This window comes from Artemia franciscana, chromosome 15, assembly GCF_032884065.1.
Source record: "Artemia franciscana chromosome 15, ASM3288406v1, whole genome shotgun sequence".
NCBI lineage: Eukaryota > Metazoa > Arthropoda > Branchiopoda > Anostraca > Artemiidae > Artemia > Artemia franciscana.
Window position 1 is genome coordinate 15,971,048 of NC_088877.1, and position 20,624 is coordinate 15,991,671.

Below are 20,624 nucleotides of genomic sequence, written 5' to 3' on the forward strand. Positions count from 1 at the left end.
CTCCCCTGTCATTTATGATCCTCCCTCGCCATTATTCTGGTATTGTGTACCCCAGCCCCTAGTCAAGATTGACAGTATTCGGTATCTTACATATATTCTTTCTCGTACCATTAAATAAAAAGACTAATTTCAGGTTCAAAATCTGTCCTGACTTACTTATCACAGGAAAAGAAGTCTTCTGGTTCACTATCGAAGCGAGGAAGTACTTTGAAACTATCTGAACAAAATCAAAGGATTCCAACCCTTTTTGATGATGAAGCCGGTGTCAAAAGTGTTTTAGAGCTCCTTATAATGGCTCCTACTGTGGATCCAAGTCGCCTACAGCTTGCTTGGAAGTAAGTTCTTTTTATGATTTCAAAAGAAGAATTGAAAATGAGTAAACGTGTTTTTTTTGTCTGAATGTTTTATCTAAGTTAAAAAAAAGAAAACTAACTGAAAATAGATTACAAAAATGAAAAGTTGATGTGATAACTAAATATAATGAGTACACTGAAAGAACTTTGATGGAACAGATTGAGATTTCACAATAAAAGAGTCAATAAACATACGCATGAAAATTGATTGGGTGGGGAGCGGAGGCGAATAAGCTAAAACTTCCGAATGTTGACAAAATAGTGTGAAATACCTTGGAAAAAGTGAGGGAAAGATAAACAACTCGGTATTTCACGAAGAAAAAAGTAGACTAAACTCCCATCCCCTACAACTAAGGTGTAATCGTGTCTGGGACTACTCGCCAACTATTCTTCTCGGCAAAAAGAGAATCCTTGGGAGGAAAAATATCTTGAGCTGCTTATAATGGCTCCTACTATAGATCCAAGTCACCCGCAACTTGTTTGTCCCTTTGCAACTTGTTTGTTGTTGTGTCCCTTAATATTAATGGTACAAAAGACAAGGATCTACTGATTAGTGAGCTGCTTGAAAATGATATTGTGTTTCTACAGGAGCACCTTCTCTCTAAAGTGAATGTTGATAGCCTAAAGCGTTTTCGGACCCATTATACCTTCTTGAGAGCCGCCCAGAAAACCCGTGGTAGACCATCAGGAGGTCTAGCCATCTGTTTCAGACATTAGAATCAGCCGATTTTATTGCAAAGCGACACTAACATCTTAGCGATAAAATGTGGTGATACCGCATTTATAAACATTTATTTCCCCTGTAATAAAAAGACTGTGCAGTCATTGTTTAGTTTTTCACAAGCATGTAATCCCCTACGAACACTACTTAGCGACCTTTCAAAACAAAATACCAAATGGGTTCTCGCCGGCGACATGAACACTGACTTATTATCTAATTCTGACCGATCTGAAATCTTTCTCGATTCACTACCCGGAGGATTCCATCTTGGTGATAAAGATCTTCTATTTACTTATATTCACAATCGTGGTGGTCTTACTTCCAACCTTGATCATGTAATTGTGTCAGATTCAACTCTACTTTCATCAATAGTTCATGTGGATGACTCTAAAATCGACGACGATCATTTACCAATCACGTGCCAACTATCTTGCTCCATGGCAAGCTCTGTGCAACGTAACTCTCCCAAGTGGTTCTCAAAGTTAAATTAGGAAAATACCAATGTTCCACTTCATGTATTGACATTGTCCCAGTTATTATCATCTATTAAAGTGCCTTTCCACTTATTGCAAACATCTGTTCCTGCAACTTCAACTCGGATAGATATAAACTCGTATTATCAGCAAATAGTGTTCTGTCTAAAGTCTGCCGCTAAAAAAGATGTACCCTCCGAGTGCGTGCGAACGAGTACTCGCAATCCCTTTTGGAAAGTTGATCCTGAAGTGAAGATGGCTAAAGAAAAAGCTAAGTTCTGGCTCCGTATGTGGATAGCCTGTGATCGTCCTTCTTCTGGTTCAGTACATCAAACAAAACAGAAAACCAAACGTGAGTACAAATATTCCCTGCGTAGAGCGAGACTGAATGCCTGGGATGGTCCTTGTGTCAAGAAATCCTGGGATCGTGTTATAAACAGTGTAAAGTGTTCACCTCCAATTAATTTGTCTCTTCGGCCATGTGACTTCGTTTCTCATTATAAAAATATTTTGCTTTCATTTAATATTAATCTCCAAAATCATTTTACAAAGCTTGTCAACTCAATCTTCCCAATTTGTATCAACCAATCTAAAGGGTTGTAGGTGGAATCTGGTGTTATACTCCGAGCTCTTAAGCAAGTGAATAAGTCTGAGTCTCTCGATAGTGATGGTCTTTGCTTCAAGTTTTTTGCTTATGATTGTCCTGAACTGCTAAAGCATCTGCAGTTATTGTTTCAGGAATATGTACTGCTACCGGCCATTAACTCCAAATGCAATTTTACACCCTTCCAGCTTGGTTTTAGAAAAGGTATGGGCTGCGTTCAAGCTCACCATATTGTGGGTCGGCTAATGAAACAAGCTGTTGCTCAAAAAAGTCCCCTGTATTGTTTGACTGTTGACATATCTAGTGCTTTTGACTATGTAATTCATTCAAATGCTTTGTTTTCTCTAGCAGCCTCAGGTGTTAACCTTTCTATTGTTTCCGTGCTTAAGTATTGGTATGCTAATTCTTCAGTTAGGGTGAAGTGGAATGGTACTATAGGGGAGTATATTCCTGTTAAAAAAGGCGTTAGGCAAGGTGCCGTGTTATCCCCGAGCATATTTAAATGTGTTTTAGCTTCGTGTCTCCAACGTCTTCAACCGTCAATTTTTTACAATGATAATTTAGGCAGTAGTCACGTTGCATATGCTGATGATGTTCTGCTTCTTAGCCGGACAAAACATAGTCTAACTACCAACTTTAACCGGCTTTCAGCCGCACTATCCACAGTAGGCCTTTCAATTAATGCCTCCAAATGTGAGTTTTTGTGTTTTGGGTGTCCTTCACCAGCATCACCTCTTTGCTTGGGTTCTTCAACTATACCATGTTCAGCAAGTATTAAATGGTTGGGTCTCTTTTTTTCCACGTCACTTTCGTCTACTTGCTCCGTTATTACGTCCAGCGTGCTGAAAAGTATGCGAGTTGGATACGCGAAAATTTCACCAAATCGTGGTCGGTATAACCGAAAAGGACTATGCCGTCTTTATTCTAGTTTTTGTGCCCCTGCTGTTTTTTATATTTCTGGTTTCGCTTTCCTCCTTCGCAAGAAGGATACAAAGAAAATACACTCAGGATATTTTAAGTATTGCAAGTATTTGCTGCGTCTGCCTCGGTGGTGTCGGAATCATACAGTCGTTTCTAAATTTGACATCGTTGATGCGCCCTCACGGCTGAAAAATTTATCTAAAGATATATGTCTTAAAACTCGGCAAATGATTGGTGTTTTTGACCCTCTTTGGCCATTTTTTGAATTGAGGTAATTTACTTATGTTGTATGTTGTTATGCTGCTATGTTATTTATGTTGTTATGTTTTTTGTCTTGTTTTTTCTTTTTTTGTGTGTTTACTCCACAGTTTAATGTACTTCGTGGGTTATAAATAAATTATTATTATTGTTTTTAAGTAAGTCCTTTTTATAATTAAATAAAAAAAACTAGTTTTTTTAGCTGAAAGTAAGGAGCGACATTGAAACTTAAAACGAACAGAAATTACTCCGTATATGAAATGGGTTGTCCCCTCCGCAATCCCTCGCTCTTTACGCTAAAGTTTTTAATTGTTTTAAAAAGTAGAATTGTGGCAAAGAGTCAAACTTTAGCGTAAAGAGCGAGGGATTGCGGAGGGGACAACCCGTATATATGGGGACATATATATATATATATATATATATATATATATATATATATATATATATATATATATATATATATATATATATATATATATATATATATATATATATATATATATATATATATATATATATATATATATAGCCAACACAGCTCTGCACGGCCCTCCTTCATCCCGATCTATTCAAACCCTCCCTCTCTACACCCTCCCAGGAAGTTCCCATGTCCTTTAAATCTTTCTTTATAACATCCTCCCATCCCAACTGCGGACGACCTACTTTCTGTTTAGCCCTAGACGGTTCGCCGAAAAGGGCAATCTTTGGCAATCTATCATCCTTCATCCTCAGAACATGCCCTAGCCTTCTCAACCTTTCTCTCATTGTAGCCTTAGAAAGAGGGATTGAACCCCAATTTCATTGAGCCTACTATTATTAATATCAGAATATTAGTCAGCTGGGTATCCAGAACAATCCGTTGGCGATTTCTCTGGAAAACATCTGGCAAGTCTTCGTATGCTTTTCGGAGCGCCCATGCTTCAGAGCCGTTCTTGACAAATATCATTACTATAGCTTCCAATATTCTAATCTTGGTTTGCATACTTATCTTCCTATTCTTCCAAACTTTTTTTTAACTGTTAAAAAACACCCAGACCCTTGGTTATTCTACCATTAACATCTTCACCGCTCCCACCGTTTTTACTAATAATACTACCAAGGTAAGTGAAGCTGCCCACCTCTTCAATCATATCGTTGTTATATGTCACATTTTTATATTTACTTATTTCTAGCCTTAGTCTTCTTCACATTTACTTTCAAATCTCTTTTAGCACCCTGAACTCGCAAAAACTCTAGAAGTTTACTCATTTTGCTTAAGTTTCTTCTAGAATGCTTAAATCGTCAGCATAATCCAAGTCCATTAGAGCTTTTCCTCCCCATTTGATTCCGTGGTCTTCCCTTGCCTGTCCATTGCTTGTTAAGATAAAATTCGTCAAAATGATCCATACAAAGGGCGATAAAACACAACCCTGCATAACTCCTGATTTAATACGAAACCAGCTGCTGACCTCATTTCCAACCTTAACCGCAGCAATGTTATTCCCGTACAAAGCACCGATCACTTGTATGTATTTGTCTGGTATATATATATATATATATATATATATATATATATATATATATATATATATATATATATATATATATATATATATATATATATATGAAATCTTGTAGAACTTGTTAGTTCTACAAGATGCTATGACTTAGCTGTTTTTTTTTTCTGGTATTAACTGCTGAGTTGGATGTAGGGGCAGAATATGCTGGTGCTTGAGACAAGTTAGGAGTAGTTGCCCAAAAAGCATTACAACATCGCCATCTGTTGGCTTTACAGGAATCTAGGTTGGTGTAGATTAGCAAATGTAGAAGGCACCCAGAAAACAGATTATAGCACTACATGTTGAGAAGAATAAATGTTGTAAAATGTCAATTTGTCGGCTAGAACTAGGATTACTGCACTAAGCAAAGTCAGAGGATCCAGTTCAATGGGAAAATTTTTACAAACTCATCATGCTGGGATTGCTAAAGGAACATCACTTTAGGCAATACTCTCAAGGTACAGCTTAAACCAAAAAGCACGAGGTATCTTGTACCTAAGCTCGAAAAAGGGTTTACTCAAATTCCAGATCTTACGGGTTCGCCACGCTAACATCCTATCAACTGAAAATAAATGTAGCGATTAATGAATTGGTACTTGATCAGTAATCAAGAGACCAAAAACTAGTTTCTAAAAATCAAAAGATCTTAAGACCGAATGCTTCAGAGTAACAGCTGTGCACCAACTGCTTGGCATATAGCGGAGTCTTTTGGAACTAAGGAGTATACTATAGGCATATTTTTATGCATAGAAGGAACATTTGATAACTTTACTTTTGAATTTATAAAATGACTCCATGGAAGATGAAAAAAGAGGTAAAGCTCCCGTGTGCACAAGAATCAGCAAGCAGTCGTGAAGTTGAATGGAGTAAAATAGGGAGTTATAGGGAGTAAAATAGTTGGAGGCTGTTCTAAAAGCTTGTCCTAAAGGAGGAAGAGCAATTTCTCCGTACCTATACCAGGGCTCCGTATGGAACCCTGTCATGAATAGCGAGTTGAGTCTCTTAGAATTACATTCTGCTGATGATCTATCATCTATTCTAAGAGTTGAGGACCCTATTTCAGTAGGTACTGCTTGTGCTGGATAAAATCCAGGCATGCTCACAAAAATTAAAGTGAGGTTTGCTCCTGAAAAGTGTGAGGTAATATCATTCACAAATAAGAGGAAACAGGAAGTTTTTCTTGTTCTAAAAATGTATGGTAGCCTGATATCTCTAAAAAAAAAAAAAAAAAAAAAAAAAAAAAAAAAAAAAAAAAAAAAAAAAAAAAAAAAAAAAAAAAAAAAAAAAAAAAAAAAAAAAAAGTGAAATATCCGGGGACAATTTTTTAAAATCACTTGAGACGTAAAAGTTCACTGTATAGAGAAAGCGAGGGAACCCACCTAACCCAATGCTAAGGAATAGTGGGAAAAAAAACTGGGACTTTGCAACGGTCTAAATTACGTTATCTATTTAAGATGGTAACTCGACCAAATATATCTCATGGTGTAGTGGTCTAGGTCAACTCAACTTATTTTCGACTCTACCCTTTTAAGAAGGGTACAAAGGTTAAAATGCATAGTGAGCACTTGACATCAACGGAGTTATCGGTAGGACTTCAACCTTTAGAAAGCTTTTTAGAGGAAGAAGCAATAAAAAGTGTTGTCAGGTTACAGATTTCTGATGACTGGATTTGAGACAACAGATGCGAAATTAGAAATTCAAATGCCACGCGGACACCCATTACTGCTTATGTTCGGGTGGCTGTAGATGTCAAAGATAATGCTTGCCTCTTGTTCCATAGTTACCAAAATCGAAAATCGTTCTTCAGACAAGCTGGGAATATTGACTCATACTTATGTATCTCTATTGCAACTAGTATCTCGGTTGCTTCTGTTTTATGGATCGGACGTTCCACAATCCAATATTCAGAAAATGCTAATGTTTCAGAGGGCTCCTAGATTTCTCACTCCCATCATCTTTCTGGTAGGAGCTCGTCGCCTGCTGGCGATGCCATATCAGTGCTTGAATTGCTGATGTTTGGGCATAATCATGGATGTTTTAACCGGAATTTACTTGAACAGTAAGTCCCTAGCTGGCTTGCACCCTGTAGGTATTAGCCTAGCACTCAATTGATGGTGTTTTTACCTCTCTACCGTAGTGAGGTCACGTGGTAGGATTTCCCTGCGGGAAACTAGGGACGGAACATCTACACAACTTAACTTGCAGGGGTTTGTGAAACTGACTGTAGAATATTGAACGATATTTTCTTGGGGCCATTGAAATTTTATGGATCTTAAGTGACCTTTGGTCAGTTGTAAAATTTAGGTAAGCATACATTATCGGTTTTTTCTTTGGACCCTTAGGAATTATCATAGAAGGATTGCTCTAAAAGATGCCAGAGACCTGTAGTGTTTTAAGTAATAGTGCATGATCATAAGTAAAAAACGTCCAGTTAATTAAATAAATTGAAAATATTATCAGGAATTTTGTTCACATTCTCTCCGAGTCATGATTTATCTCTTGTTTGCACCCAGCTAGTCCACAATTCAAAATTTCTAGTATTTTTTTTCTTTTTTTGGTCCCTTGGAGTTCATTTATCTGGATTGGGTTTTATGTTTCTTAGCAGATTATTTCAGTTTCATTGTTTGGTTTGAAATCAGGCGTTACTCCCTGTCTAGCCTGTAATTTAGATTTTTTTTTGTTACCATTGTTGGTATATTTTTGTTTTTATTTTTATTTCTCCATTGTTCCTTACTGGCCATGGAGGCTTACAGGGGAGACTATGTTGAAGTATTTTTGTTGTAAATTTATTGTTGAAGAATAAGTATGTACGGAGCCACTACTTAGCTCGTTTTTGAACCAACTCAATGCTTGTTTTGGTTATGGGTAAAGACTGTCTTATTTTTAAAACGAGGCAGGACTTACTCATTTAAGAAAAAGTAGTTAGTATTAGTGTACTTGGTATTTCTTAGAAAAAAGTATATTGTAATTAGCTTAAAAAAATGTACTTTGCAAATGGTTATTAGCCTGGGAAAACCCAAAATAACAAATAACTATGCTTACTACACCGAATGGAAAAGGATATCATCAGCATGTGTAAGATGATACTTTGGTTAAACTAACCAGATAGGAATCTTCTGAAAATATATATTTTCAATCAAGAACGTATCCAAATTTTTTTTTTGGGGGGGAGGGGGCTACAAAAAACTTGAAAATACGTATCAAAGTTTGTTTATATTCATTTGTTACATCTTTACGAGTCGGACAAACGTTTCAAGGGGGGTAAATCCCCTAACCCGCCACCCCTGTACACAACCTTGTTTGCAATCTTCTGCAAGATTGCCTTTCACTTAATTCTATACATTTTTTAAATCCTGATGGCAATGTTTGAAAGTTAGTTATTATTGCCTATTTGAATCTAAATGACAATAATACATAGAGTAAGCTACGTTTTGGACTAATAAATATGTAAATTTAAAATTTCTCTTTTGCTACTTGGGTAAATATCTCTAACATGAGTATAAACTAGGTTTTTGCTGCGTCTTAAAATGTTCAGTTATATTTGCTTATGATGTTATTATGAGTGTGGCTGTAAGATAAACGACCTTGTGCTCATGATTATGACTGATGAATATCGCTTTGAAAATACTTGGTGGCCTTTACCATACTTCAACTTTTGTTGGTATGTTTACCAACCCTTGTTCTGCTACAATTAATGTCGGTACAAGGATTGCTATAAGACATCAGGGTTTCGCACTTTTCGTGCATTTCACTATTAAGGGGAATAAAAAACGGTACTCGACTTGACTATAGTGAAGTCAGCTATAGACGACTAGTTACTTTGATCTCTTATATTCCTTTCAAAACATTTGGATAAAATGAAGAAAAAAAAATTAACTAAACATTTGATGCAGTCAACTATACTTCAGTTAAAGATCCAAGCAATCAAAATAAACACCTGCAAATTTCCAGCAAAGGTTTACCTTTTAAGCAAAAAAAAAAAAGGACAATCATTATCTAACCCATTAAACAGAGGTTGATTTAAGAAGGGAGTCCTCCTAACTTTATTTTAAACATATTTGAAAAATTTTAAGGTAATATGTTTATTGATCGAAGGATAGCTGATAATTATTTGTAGATGGCGTAAGAGTAATCAGAACAGTGAAAGGGGCTGCGCCCGCGGCGGCAGCCTTGCGTGCGCAAGTTTTTGACTTTTCCACTCTTTTTTTTTAAAAAACTTGCACTCTTTTTTAGCTCTGATTTGTACTTTTTTTTGGTGTTGGCAGTTGGGAATCCTGTAAGACATAATGTTGAAAAGGGTTCTATTATGTGTTTATTATGCTAATACCCCAGTCAGTAGACCTAATGCTGAAATTAATATTGTTAACTGACTGATTTGTAACTTTTATAGAATAAGTGCAGAGATGGAGGTTCCATGGAAGCCAATTTTGGAAAAATGTGTTGTAACTCTATCCGTAAATAGGAGGTTCTCTGAGCTATCCGTATTTGTAAATTTTATTCGGTATCAACAACGAATCTCTGGAGATTCAAACTCTAAGTTAGATGAGGCTCTAATGAAAGCTGTTAAGCAGCTAAATGCTGATGAGCCTGCTATCAAGGACTCGGAATTGATTATTGGCTTAATTGAAGCCTTAAGTGTAAAGGTAAGTGATTTTTAAATAATTTTGAAGCATCTTATACGTTTTATTCAGCGCTTCCCCTAAGGTTGGCTTTTGTGACGTCAGGATTAATTGAGCCATTCAGACTCAAAATCAGCAGAGATTACCTTTTCGTTTTTGAAATTCTATCACCAATGTAACCGATTCATAAATAGGGACTAATTTTAGGGACAATGTGTCAGATTATCTATTATATTTCTTCTTTTTATTGTTCAGTTTGATTATTTTTGCTTTTTTGATTAATTTGTTCCCCTTGCTCAAAATTTATTCCTCCGTACATGGTTAATTTTCTTGACTCCGAACTTTGTACATTTATGAGAGTATTCCCTTAAACTAAGTTCTGAAAGTTTCAAATTAATACCCTCAGCCGTACTTAATATATTGCAGGTCCGCTTTTGATGAAGTGAATGTGTATAGTGCCTTTTGGTTTAGTTTAATATACCCCTCAAAATTCTCCAGATTTCCGCATTAATATCGTCGATATTTTTTTATGCACCCAGAATCAAAACTTTCTCCTTTTTCTAATGAAAAATCCTGCATTTGAACAATGGATAAATTGCACAATTTACAATTCTTACCCCATGGCTGTTGGGGGCATGGCATCTCTGGAGGATTAGCTATTAGACCTTTCGATTACTTGAACAAAATAACAATTAAAAAGTGTTGCCCATTGTTAAGGAGAGGAGATACTTAAAAAGGGCAAGGAGGGTGGGGGGCTGGCTTCCCCTCAATCTCTTCAACTCCCACTTAACACACATTGAAAGTATCAACCTAAATATTGCTGATATTCCATTTTCACAACCAGTAAGGACAAAGTGTGTTTTCATTGTGTTTGGCATCCCTTTCAACATTTCCTTCAAAGTTTCACCTTAATTCTCTTAGCTTTTTTTGGAGATCCAGAATCAAACATGCCCCATATTCTTAATAAGAAAACCTTATATGTTAACAATGAGCAACTTGCTTACAGCCCTTATACCACGGGCTGTGGGAGGGGTTGGGGTTGTCAACAGCGGGAATTATAGTTATCTGATCTTAGAACTTTTGAATTAAATGGCTATCGTTTTTTTTAATAAAATGGCTATCTCTTTTGAATATTAAATTTAAGAAAAGTTTTTTTTTTAACTGAAAGTAAAGAGCGACATTAAAACGAACAGAAATTACCCCGTATATGAAAGGGGCTGTTCCCTCTTCTACGCCCTGCTCTTTACGCTAAAGTTTGACTCTTTCTCTCAACTTTACCTTTTAAAACAGTAAAAACTTTAGCGTAAAGAGCAGGGCGTTGAAGAGGGAGCAGCCCCTTTCACATACGGGGTAATTTCTGTTCGTTTTAAGTTTTAATGTCGCTCCTTACTTTCAGTAAAAAAAACTTTTTTTTAATTTGTGAACATTTTTTAGTTAATCCTTGTTTTGATTTCGGTTCTCCGCAGGTGAATAATTAAAGCGAAATTTGTATATTTATTTATTTGGCTAAATGGCTTTCCCATAGTTTTGATTGAATGATTATTAGAAAAAAGGAGGGGGGAGGAGACCCAGTTGCCCTCCAATTTTTGGGGTGCTTAAAAAGGCAATTAGAACTTTTAGTTTTTTTACGAACGTTTTCATTAGTAAAAGATATACGTAACTATTAGCTTACGTAACAAACGTATTACGTTCTATATTCGTATGTTTTTATTACGTATATGAGAGGGTTCGCCCTCTCGTCAATACCTCGCTCTTTACACTAAAGCTTAAATTTTTATCTCTGAATCACAAAGGCCGTAGAATAAACACTTGAAATTACTAAAAATACTTTAGCATAAAGAGTTAGGTATTAGGAGGAGGTGAACCCCTTATATGATTAATATTTTCTGTTCTTTTTAAATTTAATGCTACTCCTTGCTTTCGGTTGAAAAAACTTATTCATATTTATTTTTTTTATTGTTTTTTTTTAAATAATGCTAGAAAATGCTGCGCCCCCTTCATGGAAATCTTCTTCCCCCATGATAAATTTCTCCATGGAAAGTTTACCCCACATAACCCCCTCTTCTCAACCCATCCTCCCAACCAAAAAATCCCCCTGAAAACGTCTGTACACTTTCCAATTACCATTACTATATGCAAACACTGGTCAAAGTTTGTAACTTGCAGCCCCTCTCATAGGGACTGTGGGGGAGTAAGTCGTCCCCAAAGACATAGTTATAAGGTTTTTCGACTATGCTGAATAAATGGCTATCTCAGAATTTGGATCCGACGACTTTTGGAAAAAATGAGCGTGGTAGGGGGCGTAGGTGCCAAATTCTAGTTGCCCCTATGACAAATTCCTCCATGGAAAGTTTACCCCACATAACCCCTCTTCTCAACCCATCCTCCCAACCAAAATCCCCTGATAACGTCTGTACACTTCCCAATAACCATTACTATATGCAAACACTGGTCAAAGTTTGTAGCTTGCAGCCCCTCCCACGGGGACTTTGGGGGAGTAAGTCGTCCCCAATGACATAGTTATAAGGTTTTTTGACTATGCTTAATAAAATGGCTATCTCAGAATTTTGATCCGGCGACTTTTGGAAAAAATGAGCGTGGGAGGGGGCATAGGTGCCCTCCAATTTTTTTGGTTACTTAAAAAGGGCACTAGAACTTTTCATTTCCGTTCGAGTGAGCCCTCTCACTAAATTCTAGGACCACTGGGTTGATACGATCACCCCTGGAAAAAAAAAACAACAAATAAACACGCATCCGTTATTTGTCTTCTGGCAAAAAATACAAAATTCCACATTTTTGTAGATAGGAGCTTGGAACTTGTACAGTAGGGTTCTCTGATACGCTGGATCTGATGGTGTGATTTTCGTTAAGATTGTATGACTTTTAGGGGTGTTTCCTCCTATTTTCTAAAATAGGGCAATTTGTCTCAGGCTTTTAACTTCTGATGGGTAAGATTGAACTGGATGAAACTTATGTATTTAAAATCGGCATTAAAATGCGATTCTTTTGATGTAACTATTTGTATCAAAATTCCGCTTTTAGAGTTCTGGTTACTATTGAGCCGGGTCGCTCCTTACTACAGTTCGTTACCACGAACTGTTTGAAAATTACTATGGTATTTCAATTTTTTTTAAGATATATTCGGGGGAAAAGGTAATGTGGGGTTTTCTTCCAATTAATTTTGCTTCTTAAAAAGGACGCTGGAACTTACGCTTTCCAATTGAAAGAGCCCCTTTGAAAGTTTATACGACTACCATTCCCATAAAAACTTATGTATTTACAATGGGCAACTTATATAACTTACAGCCTTTCGGCTGTGATAGTTAAAGTGCGACGTATGCCAGTTTGGTCGAAAATGAGTTATTTATAAATGAGTATGTGCCAAGGGTAAACTCAGCACGAGGAATCGAATGGTACAGTCAAAATTGCCCTATCTTGTACTGCCGTGAAGATAAAAAGAGACATCAACTTCTAGGGGATGCGTGCCTTTTTTTTGTCATATCTTGTTGCCATTCAGAATGACAGAAGAGGATTATCTTATGGATCTATTAAATAAATAAAAAACTATTTTTTGAACTGAAAGTAAGGAGCGACATTAAAACTTAAAACGAACAGAAATTACTCCGTAGATGAAATGGGTTGTCCCCTCCGCAATCCCTCGCTCTTTACGCTAAAGTCTTTAATTGTTTTAAAAAGTAGAATTGTGGCAAAGAGTCAAACTTTAGCGTAAAGAGCGAGGGATTGCGGAGGGGACAACCCATTTCATATACGGAGTAATTTCTGTTCGTTTTAAGTTTTAATGTCGCTCCTTACTTTCAGTTAAAGAAACTAGTTTTTTTTTATTCAATTTCTGAACGTTTTTGAATTAATGCATGTTTGATTTTGGCTCTCCGTACATAAATTATCAAAATGAAATTTGCATATTAATTCTTTTTTTTGGTTAAATGGCTTTCTCTTAGTTTTGATCAGACGATTTTGAGAAATAAGAGGTGGGGAAGGGGGCCTATTTGGCCCCCTTAAAATATGGGGAAGGGACCTCCAATTTTTTGGTTGCTTAAAAAGGCAACTAGAACTTAATTTTTGAACGAATGTTTTTATTAGTAAAAAATATACGTAACTTAAGAATTAACTTACGTAACACACTTTTATATTCTTATATTTTTGATTATATATATGAGGGGGTTTGTCCCCTCGTTAATACCTCGCTCTTCACACTAAATGTTAAGTTTTGTCCCAATTCTTTAAGTATGACCCCGGAATCAGAAAGGCCGTAGAATAAATAGTTGAAATTACTAAAAATACTTTATCATAAAGAGCGAGGTTTTTATCTCCTCCTAAATACCTCGCTCTTTATGCTAAAGTATTTTTGGAACCCATCTCATGCGTAATAATCTCTGTTTGTTTTAAGTTTTAATGCTACTCCTTACTTTCAATTGAAAAAACTTTTCCATGTTTATATTTTCATTGTTTTTTGTAATAGTAGTGCTAGAAAATCCTGCGCCCTTTTCATTGAATATCTCTTCCCCCATGAAATATTCCTCCAAGGAAAGATCCTCCCACTTAATTCCCTCCCTTCAACCCCTTTACAGTATGTAAACACTGGTCAAAGTTTGTAACTTGCAGACCCTCCCCTAGGGACTGTGGGGGAGTAAGTCATCCCCAAAGACATAGTTATTATGGTTTTCGACTATGCGGAACAAAATGGCTATCTCAAAATTTTGATCCGTTGACTTTGGAACAAACAAACAAATAAACACGCACCCGTTATGTGTCTTCTGGCAAAAAATACGAAATTCCACATTTTTGTAGATTGGACCTTGAAATTTTTTCTATAATGTTCTCTGATACGCTGAATGCGATGGTGTGATTTCGTTTGATCCTATGACTTTTAGGGGGTGTTTCCCCCTATTTTCCAAAATAAGGCAAATTTTTTCAGGCTCGTAACTTTTGATGACAAAGACTAAATTTGATGAAACTTATATATTTAAAATTAGCATAAAAATCCGATTCTTTCGATATATCTTTTATGCAAAGTTCCGTTTTTTAGAGTTTCGTTTACTAATGAGCCGGATCGCTCCTTACTTCAGTTCGTTACCACGAACTGTTTGATAACACGGGACCTGGCATTCGTCTCCTTTTTTTCTGTCAAGGGAAAGGGAGACATACGTTATACAATGGAATAATTTTGAAATTCGTTGGGAATACTTGAGTTTAATCTATACCATCGAAAAGAGCATAAAATGTTGGTTTAGATCATGTCCCTTTATCCCCACTAGCCTCATCCTTCAGAGCGACCAGTGCCGACAAACTGTTCTCGGTTTTTTTTTTTTTTTTTTTTTTTTTTTTTTTTTTTTTTTTTTTTTTTTTTTTTTTTTTTTTTTTTTTGGCTTTCCCGAAAAGTTACAAAAATGGAACATGTCGCACTTTTAACTATCACAACCGCTTTGCCTCGGGAACTGAAAGGGGGTTGTTAACCTTCAAGTTGTTTGGCGGAAAACGGCGTAAGGGTGGGGGTGACTGGTCGCCCATGAATCACTTTTGACTCTTAAAAAGGTCGCTATAATTTTTGTTTTGAAATTGAGTAAGCCCCTCTGAAGCTTATACAACCACCCCTTTTATATGAAGTGTCCCTTGGAAAAATAAATAATAATACATTAAAGCTTTGTGGTGGTTTACTATAGGCATCACTATACCATTGCCTCTGACTTAAACAGGTGAGTAGAACTTCAGTTTCCCTTCTAGTGAACATCCGATACTATCCAGGGGGGATTTGGGGAATTTTAGAGGGGAGAAAACGCCTAGCACCAGATACAAGGTAGAATGGCTTACCAGATACCAGATACAAGGGCTTAGGTAGCTAATGGCTCCTCTCACATACCAATATTACTTGTTAATACATTCATTCAGCGGTTTGTCCAAAGGTCAAGTACTTTTTTCTCTGAAACCAATTTGTCTATTTTCGTTGAAATATACTTTTACTTGCACAGTCTCAGTTTTCAACACATTTAAGGAAATACAATTTATTTTGAGGCGATTAGTTGGATAAAGAAAATTGGAAAACAGACCAATAAAGTAAAACTCAATATAAACTATAGGGCAACATCAAAATATTAAAATTCAGGGGTGAGGTAGAAAGTTGGAAGGTTTATTTTCTTTCACACGCTTAACTGTAGCAGCGACATCCCAATTATTTCCACTTGTTCAAAACAATCTGAATATTTGTATCAAGTTGGTTTATTGACTTTGAATTTTGCGTTAATAATAAATTCCCTAAAAGGAATTTAAAAAAATCCACTGTAGTAGTCGAGTATAAATTTTTGAATAAGATTTGACCAATTTTTGTGCTTAAATGTTTTTTAAGACGTTCAACGTAAAGAAAATTCCGATCATTATTCCTCTAGAAACTTGACGCAAGATTTGAATGACGCAAAAAGAAGTTACATTGACACTTTGACACTTTTGACAACATTGACACTTTGCTGAAACAAGATGAACAGTTCAAGATTTTATTTCAGTGTAATTCTATTTTCATTTTCAATTCTGCAATAACTGGAAAAGAAAATATTTTTGATGGAATTCATTTTCTGTGAAGCATTAATGACATAGTAGGCTTTAGACTTTTACAGTTAGGGAAGGAGGCAGAATCAAAACTCTTATTTGTTGTGAAACTATATTTGTCTTGAACAATCGTGGAAAGAACTAGTAAAATATATAATACATAATGATATTGATTGCTGAAAGCTCATCAGCTCAAAATTTAATTTTAATGTAGCTGTTATGTTTATTTTCAGTTTTGTGATAAGTACAAACAGGATATTTTTAATATAATTCGTTTTCAGTAAAGCGCCAATGACGCAATAGATTTTAGACTTTTACAGTGACAGAACCAGCCAAGACCCAAACTATTGTTTGTAGTGATTTTTGTTCATTTAAAACTTGATTTGCATATTAAATTTAAGTTTCGCTCGTTTTGAGATTGATTTATTCATTTATATTAGTACCTATTGTAAGTTTTCTCGCTGTGATTGTTTATTTAATTTCTGTCATTATTGGGTTTTATTTTGGGTTCTATTTTCTGGTCGTTTCGAGTTTGAATTTTAACAGGTTTTTGTATCTGCTGATTTTTATTATGACCTTTACGTTTCTTTGGAAAACCTCTTTTTGAAAAGTTTTTTTTAATTAATTTTTGTTTATTTTTTTGATTATAAAAAGTTTCAAGATTAAAAAAAATTCCTTATTTTGAAATAAGATTTTTTTTCATCGTCAAACTTTCATTAAAGTATCAAAACTAGTATCAAAGTAACAATATCAAAATATCAAAGTAAAGAAAGCATCAAACTAAACAAGATATCAAAGTAAACAAAGTATCTAAGTATCAATAAGTAGCTTGCATAACTTACACCTTTTGCACCGTAAATCGAAGTCACTACGTAAATCACTAAATCCAAGCATCAAAGTAAACACATTATCGAAGTGACAATAATTAAGTTCCGTAACTCAGTGCCATTTCTCGGGGCAGGAGTGGACTTCGAACTATTTTGAACAAAATGGCTATCTCAAAATTTTGATCGGATGACCTTTGGGAAATTGGAACGTGGGCTAGTTGCCTATTACTACTAATACTAATAGCAACTCACCTCAGCAACAAGCCGCCTGAGACCATGTGTGGGGGGGGGATATCTACCTTCTGATCACTCTGAATCTCAAAAAGGACACTAAAACTTCTGATTAGAAATCCAATGAGCCCCTTCCGAAGCTTATATGATTACCCTTTCTGTATAAACCTTACATGCCCCAGGACATAGCTTACAACCCTTGCCCTGAGGGCTAAGGGGGGGGGTCATCCTCAGATACATGATTTCCAAACCTTTCAACTAAGCTGAACAAAATGGCTGTCTCAAAATTTTGATTGGATGTCTTTTGGGAAATAGTGGGTGTGGAATGGGGGCTAGTCGTCCTCCAATCACTTTCTACTATTAAAAAGGGCACTATCCCCTTCAATTTTCAATCGAACGAGCCTTTTTTGAAGTTATTACGATAACTCCTTTGCTACGAAGTGCATGTCTAAACAAAAAACAAATAATACATTGAGTCCACATCGCTCTTTACTTAGGCAGCGCTATTGCGCTGCCTGTGATGATCAATTTTAAATTATGCCATATGATACTTAATGAAAACCTTACTCGTTGATGTCCCCATTTCGTGCCAAAAACTCTCCGGACTTTATTAAGTCTGTAACAGGAATTGGGAATTCAGTATTAAATGATTGTAAGACTGACAGGTTTCCTTATTTGTCTAAACGAAATATGATTTCTATTAGATGGTTTTGTTGAATATATCCACATTTTATTCTGTCTTCTAGGTCTTGACGTACCTGAGTCTTGGTTGGCTTCAATCTGCTTATGCTCTCGCAGTTCGTTCGCAATCTGTTCCTGATGTGCGACGGATCCTGGAAGAGTGTGAAAAACGAAATGAAACGGGTATACAGAGGTTGTGTTGTAATTGGTTAGCATTGTACGGGAATAGATAGTTTTTTGGTTTTTTTCTTCTTTTCTTGCATATATTAGCTTTAGTAGCCTTTTAATAATTAGTTATTTTGTTATGTTTTCCAACATACCGATTTCTTTCGTATTCAGCATTAAAGCCTTTAAGTCAATCTACTGAGAAGATCATTGTTTTGAAAAAATATGTCATACGTTATGTTCGCTTCTTCTGGTTTTTCCTTCTTCTTTATACTTTGTTTCTTTCACTTATACTGTACTCCCGCGAAAATAATCAGATTTCATTTTTGTAATGTTTTATACATATTAAATTACTTCTTATTAGTGATGACCTTGCTTCTTACTACCATGCACAGTTAATGTGGCTATCTTTCTTCTTTCCATAAAAAACGTACTGTAAATGGGATAATAGCAGAGACGAATAAAAGGTAAAATTATGCGTTTTTTTATGTTTCTTATCTTACATCTTTTGAAAATATTCTGTTTGGAGTACTACTGAGTCATCTTCTCAGCAGGGGCCTCCCAAAGGCCACTCAGCACGTTCCCAGGTGGTGGATAGGGGAACGCCCATCGAATATGAGGGGTACCTCCATAGGGGGTGCAGACAAAGGAGGGGGGTCCATAATAGAAACTGAGGAACCCTCGACCGGGGACTGTAAATACAGGTGGAAGAGGAAGAAGTCTCCTCGACTGTACACTCAGCAGGCCCATTGGCGTGTGGACATGTCCCTTAAGTTACATACCTTCTCCGAGCAATGGGTTAAATAGCATGGTGAAGCAGAACACCATCGCAGGAGGATCCTCAATAGGAGAATAATTGCGCCAGGTTGTAAGATCCAATTGTTTATGGACAACAGCCTCTGCGAAGGACTGACTCGATCCTGTCGGGATGGGTTAATCTGACTCTGGTAGACCGCAAATCCGCAGGCATAGCATCGGTAGGGCCAGCGACCCTCCATTTGAAAATAATTGCCACAAAAAGAACAAACACTCCCTCGGATACTTCAACCCCCTTTGATTGCTGACCCCTGTCCGCCCTGGAACGAGTTCCCACCAGTGACTAAACCTAATTGACTAAGGCGATGTGAAATCGCCACCTGGAATATTTTGACGCTAAACTTCCCTGGGTCAAAAGTCTTGCTTGCTCTGAGCTGAAGGTAAAAAAAAATCTCAATAGCGGGGATCACTGAGACACATGTTCTGGGCAGCAACTCTGAATCCATTAGGAACAGATATTGCTTGCTTGGGTTTGGAAACATGTGAGTCCGCTGGAATGGTGTATGTCTGGTTATTTCAGCAAACGTAAGGAAGTGCCCTAGATCATCCAGAAAATCTCTATTAGGATAATGATTGCATGGCTTCAGCACAAGCATAGGAAGTGGAGTATAGTAGTATGTTACACACCATTCCAACAATGCTAATGACTACAAAACACGAATTTTACTTTCAGTTGGTAGCGTTATTGTTTTATTCTATGACATTATCCTTCTTCTGTGTGGCTTTAACGCCACTTTCTCAGACCCAGCTGGGGTGTGGCGTAGTGTGATAGGTGTAATCGTAGTGTAATCAATGGAAATTGAACCCGTCTCTTGGAACTTAGTGCAGCAAATAACCTTGCTATGTCAAACACATTCTTTTAAGGGAAGAGGAAGATGATAGATTGCGTCATCTTAAGTTGGATATGGAGATCTTTTATCGCCAGCTGCCGAACTAGCTGACTTAGGCAATACCGACCACAGACTCGTTGGTGCATCTCTTCGGCTACTTATCAATAAATGAAAGTCAGGTGCTAGAATTCCCGCTTCAATCTCCACAATCTGAAAGACTAATATCAGAGAAAAGTATGCTGTGGAAATATCGAATAAATTCGAATACTTTGGGTCCTACATGATTTCAAGGGAGTATGGGAAAACTTTATGAGCAATGTCCTGAAAGCTGCTGATTCCTTCTGTTGGTCAAAGGCTCTCGTGCAAAGCTCAATGCCTGTCAGACAAAACCCTGAAAGTTATAGAGAAACGTCAGCAGGCTCGCCTCAGCGGTACTATGTCAGAATACTCCGAGTTGTACGGTGTGAGAAATAAAGTCGTCAATCGTGGCAAGAAACAGTTCGCCCAAGACAAGACCAAGAAAATTCCTCGGCAAAGGGATCATTGGGACACAATATAGACCTCTCTGTGAAAATTACTTCTAAGAAGTCACCTCAGTTGGCCTTATAGTTGCTCTTGATGGATCCTCGTTGCTAGATGAGTCAAACCAGCTCAAGAGATGGAACGATCACTTCTCCGCCCTTCTTAACTCTGACGCTGTCCCATATCCTGACCAAGATCTCATAAGAGCTGCATCGCTTGTGCCTACGATTTCATTTGGTATTAATGATGAAGAGCTTTTTCCCTCGACGAAATAAATAGATCTATGAAGAGATTGAAAAATAACCGCACGCCTCGTTGCTGTGGAATAGCTGCTGAGCTTCAGAAAAGCGGGGGTCCTGCCTTGTTGAATTGGCTCCACATTATTCTGCACAGTGTAGCATATGGAGATCGTTCAGAAGGATGGGCTGGCTAGAATAATTCGGCCGCTATGGAAAGGGAAAGGATCTAGGAACCAATGCTATAACTACAGAAGCGTAATGTTGTTCT

General features: G+C 36.7%; 1 protein-coding gene across 1 annotated transcript in view; it reads left to right on the forward strand.

Annotated features, from left to right (window-relative positions):
* The window catches only part of LOC136036097 (zinc finger FYVE domain-containing protein 26-like), a 32,446-nt gene extending 14,130 nt beyond the window's left edge, over window positions 1-18,316 (forward strand). The window contains exons 5-7 of the mRNA XM_065718091.1: window positions 134-335; window positions 9,259-9,511; window positions 17,850-18,316. Of these exons, the coding sequence (XP_065574163.1) occupies window positions 134-335; window positions 9,259-9,511; window positions 17,850-18,017 (623 nt within the window). The 3' untranslated portion in view covers window positions 18,018-18,316. The remainder of the gene's footprint in view (window positions 1-133; window positions 336-9,258; window positions 9,512-17,849) is intronic.
* Window positions 18,317-20,624: the final 2,308 nt, after the last annotated feature.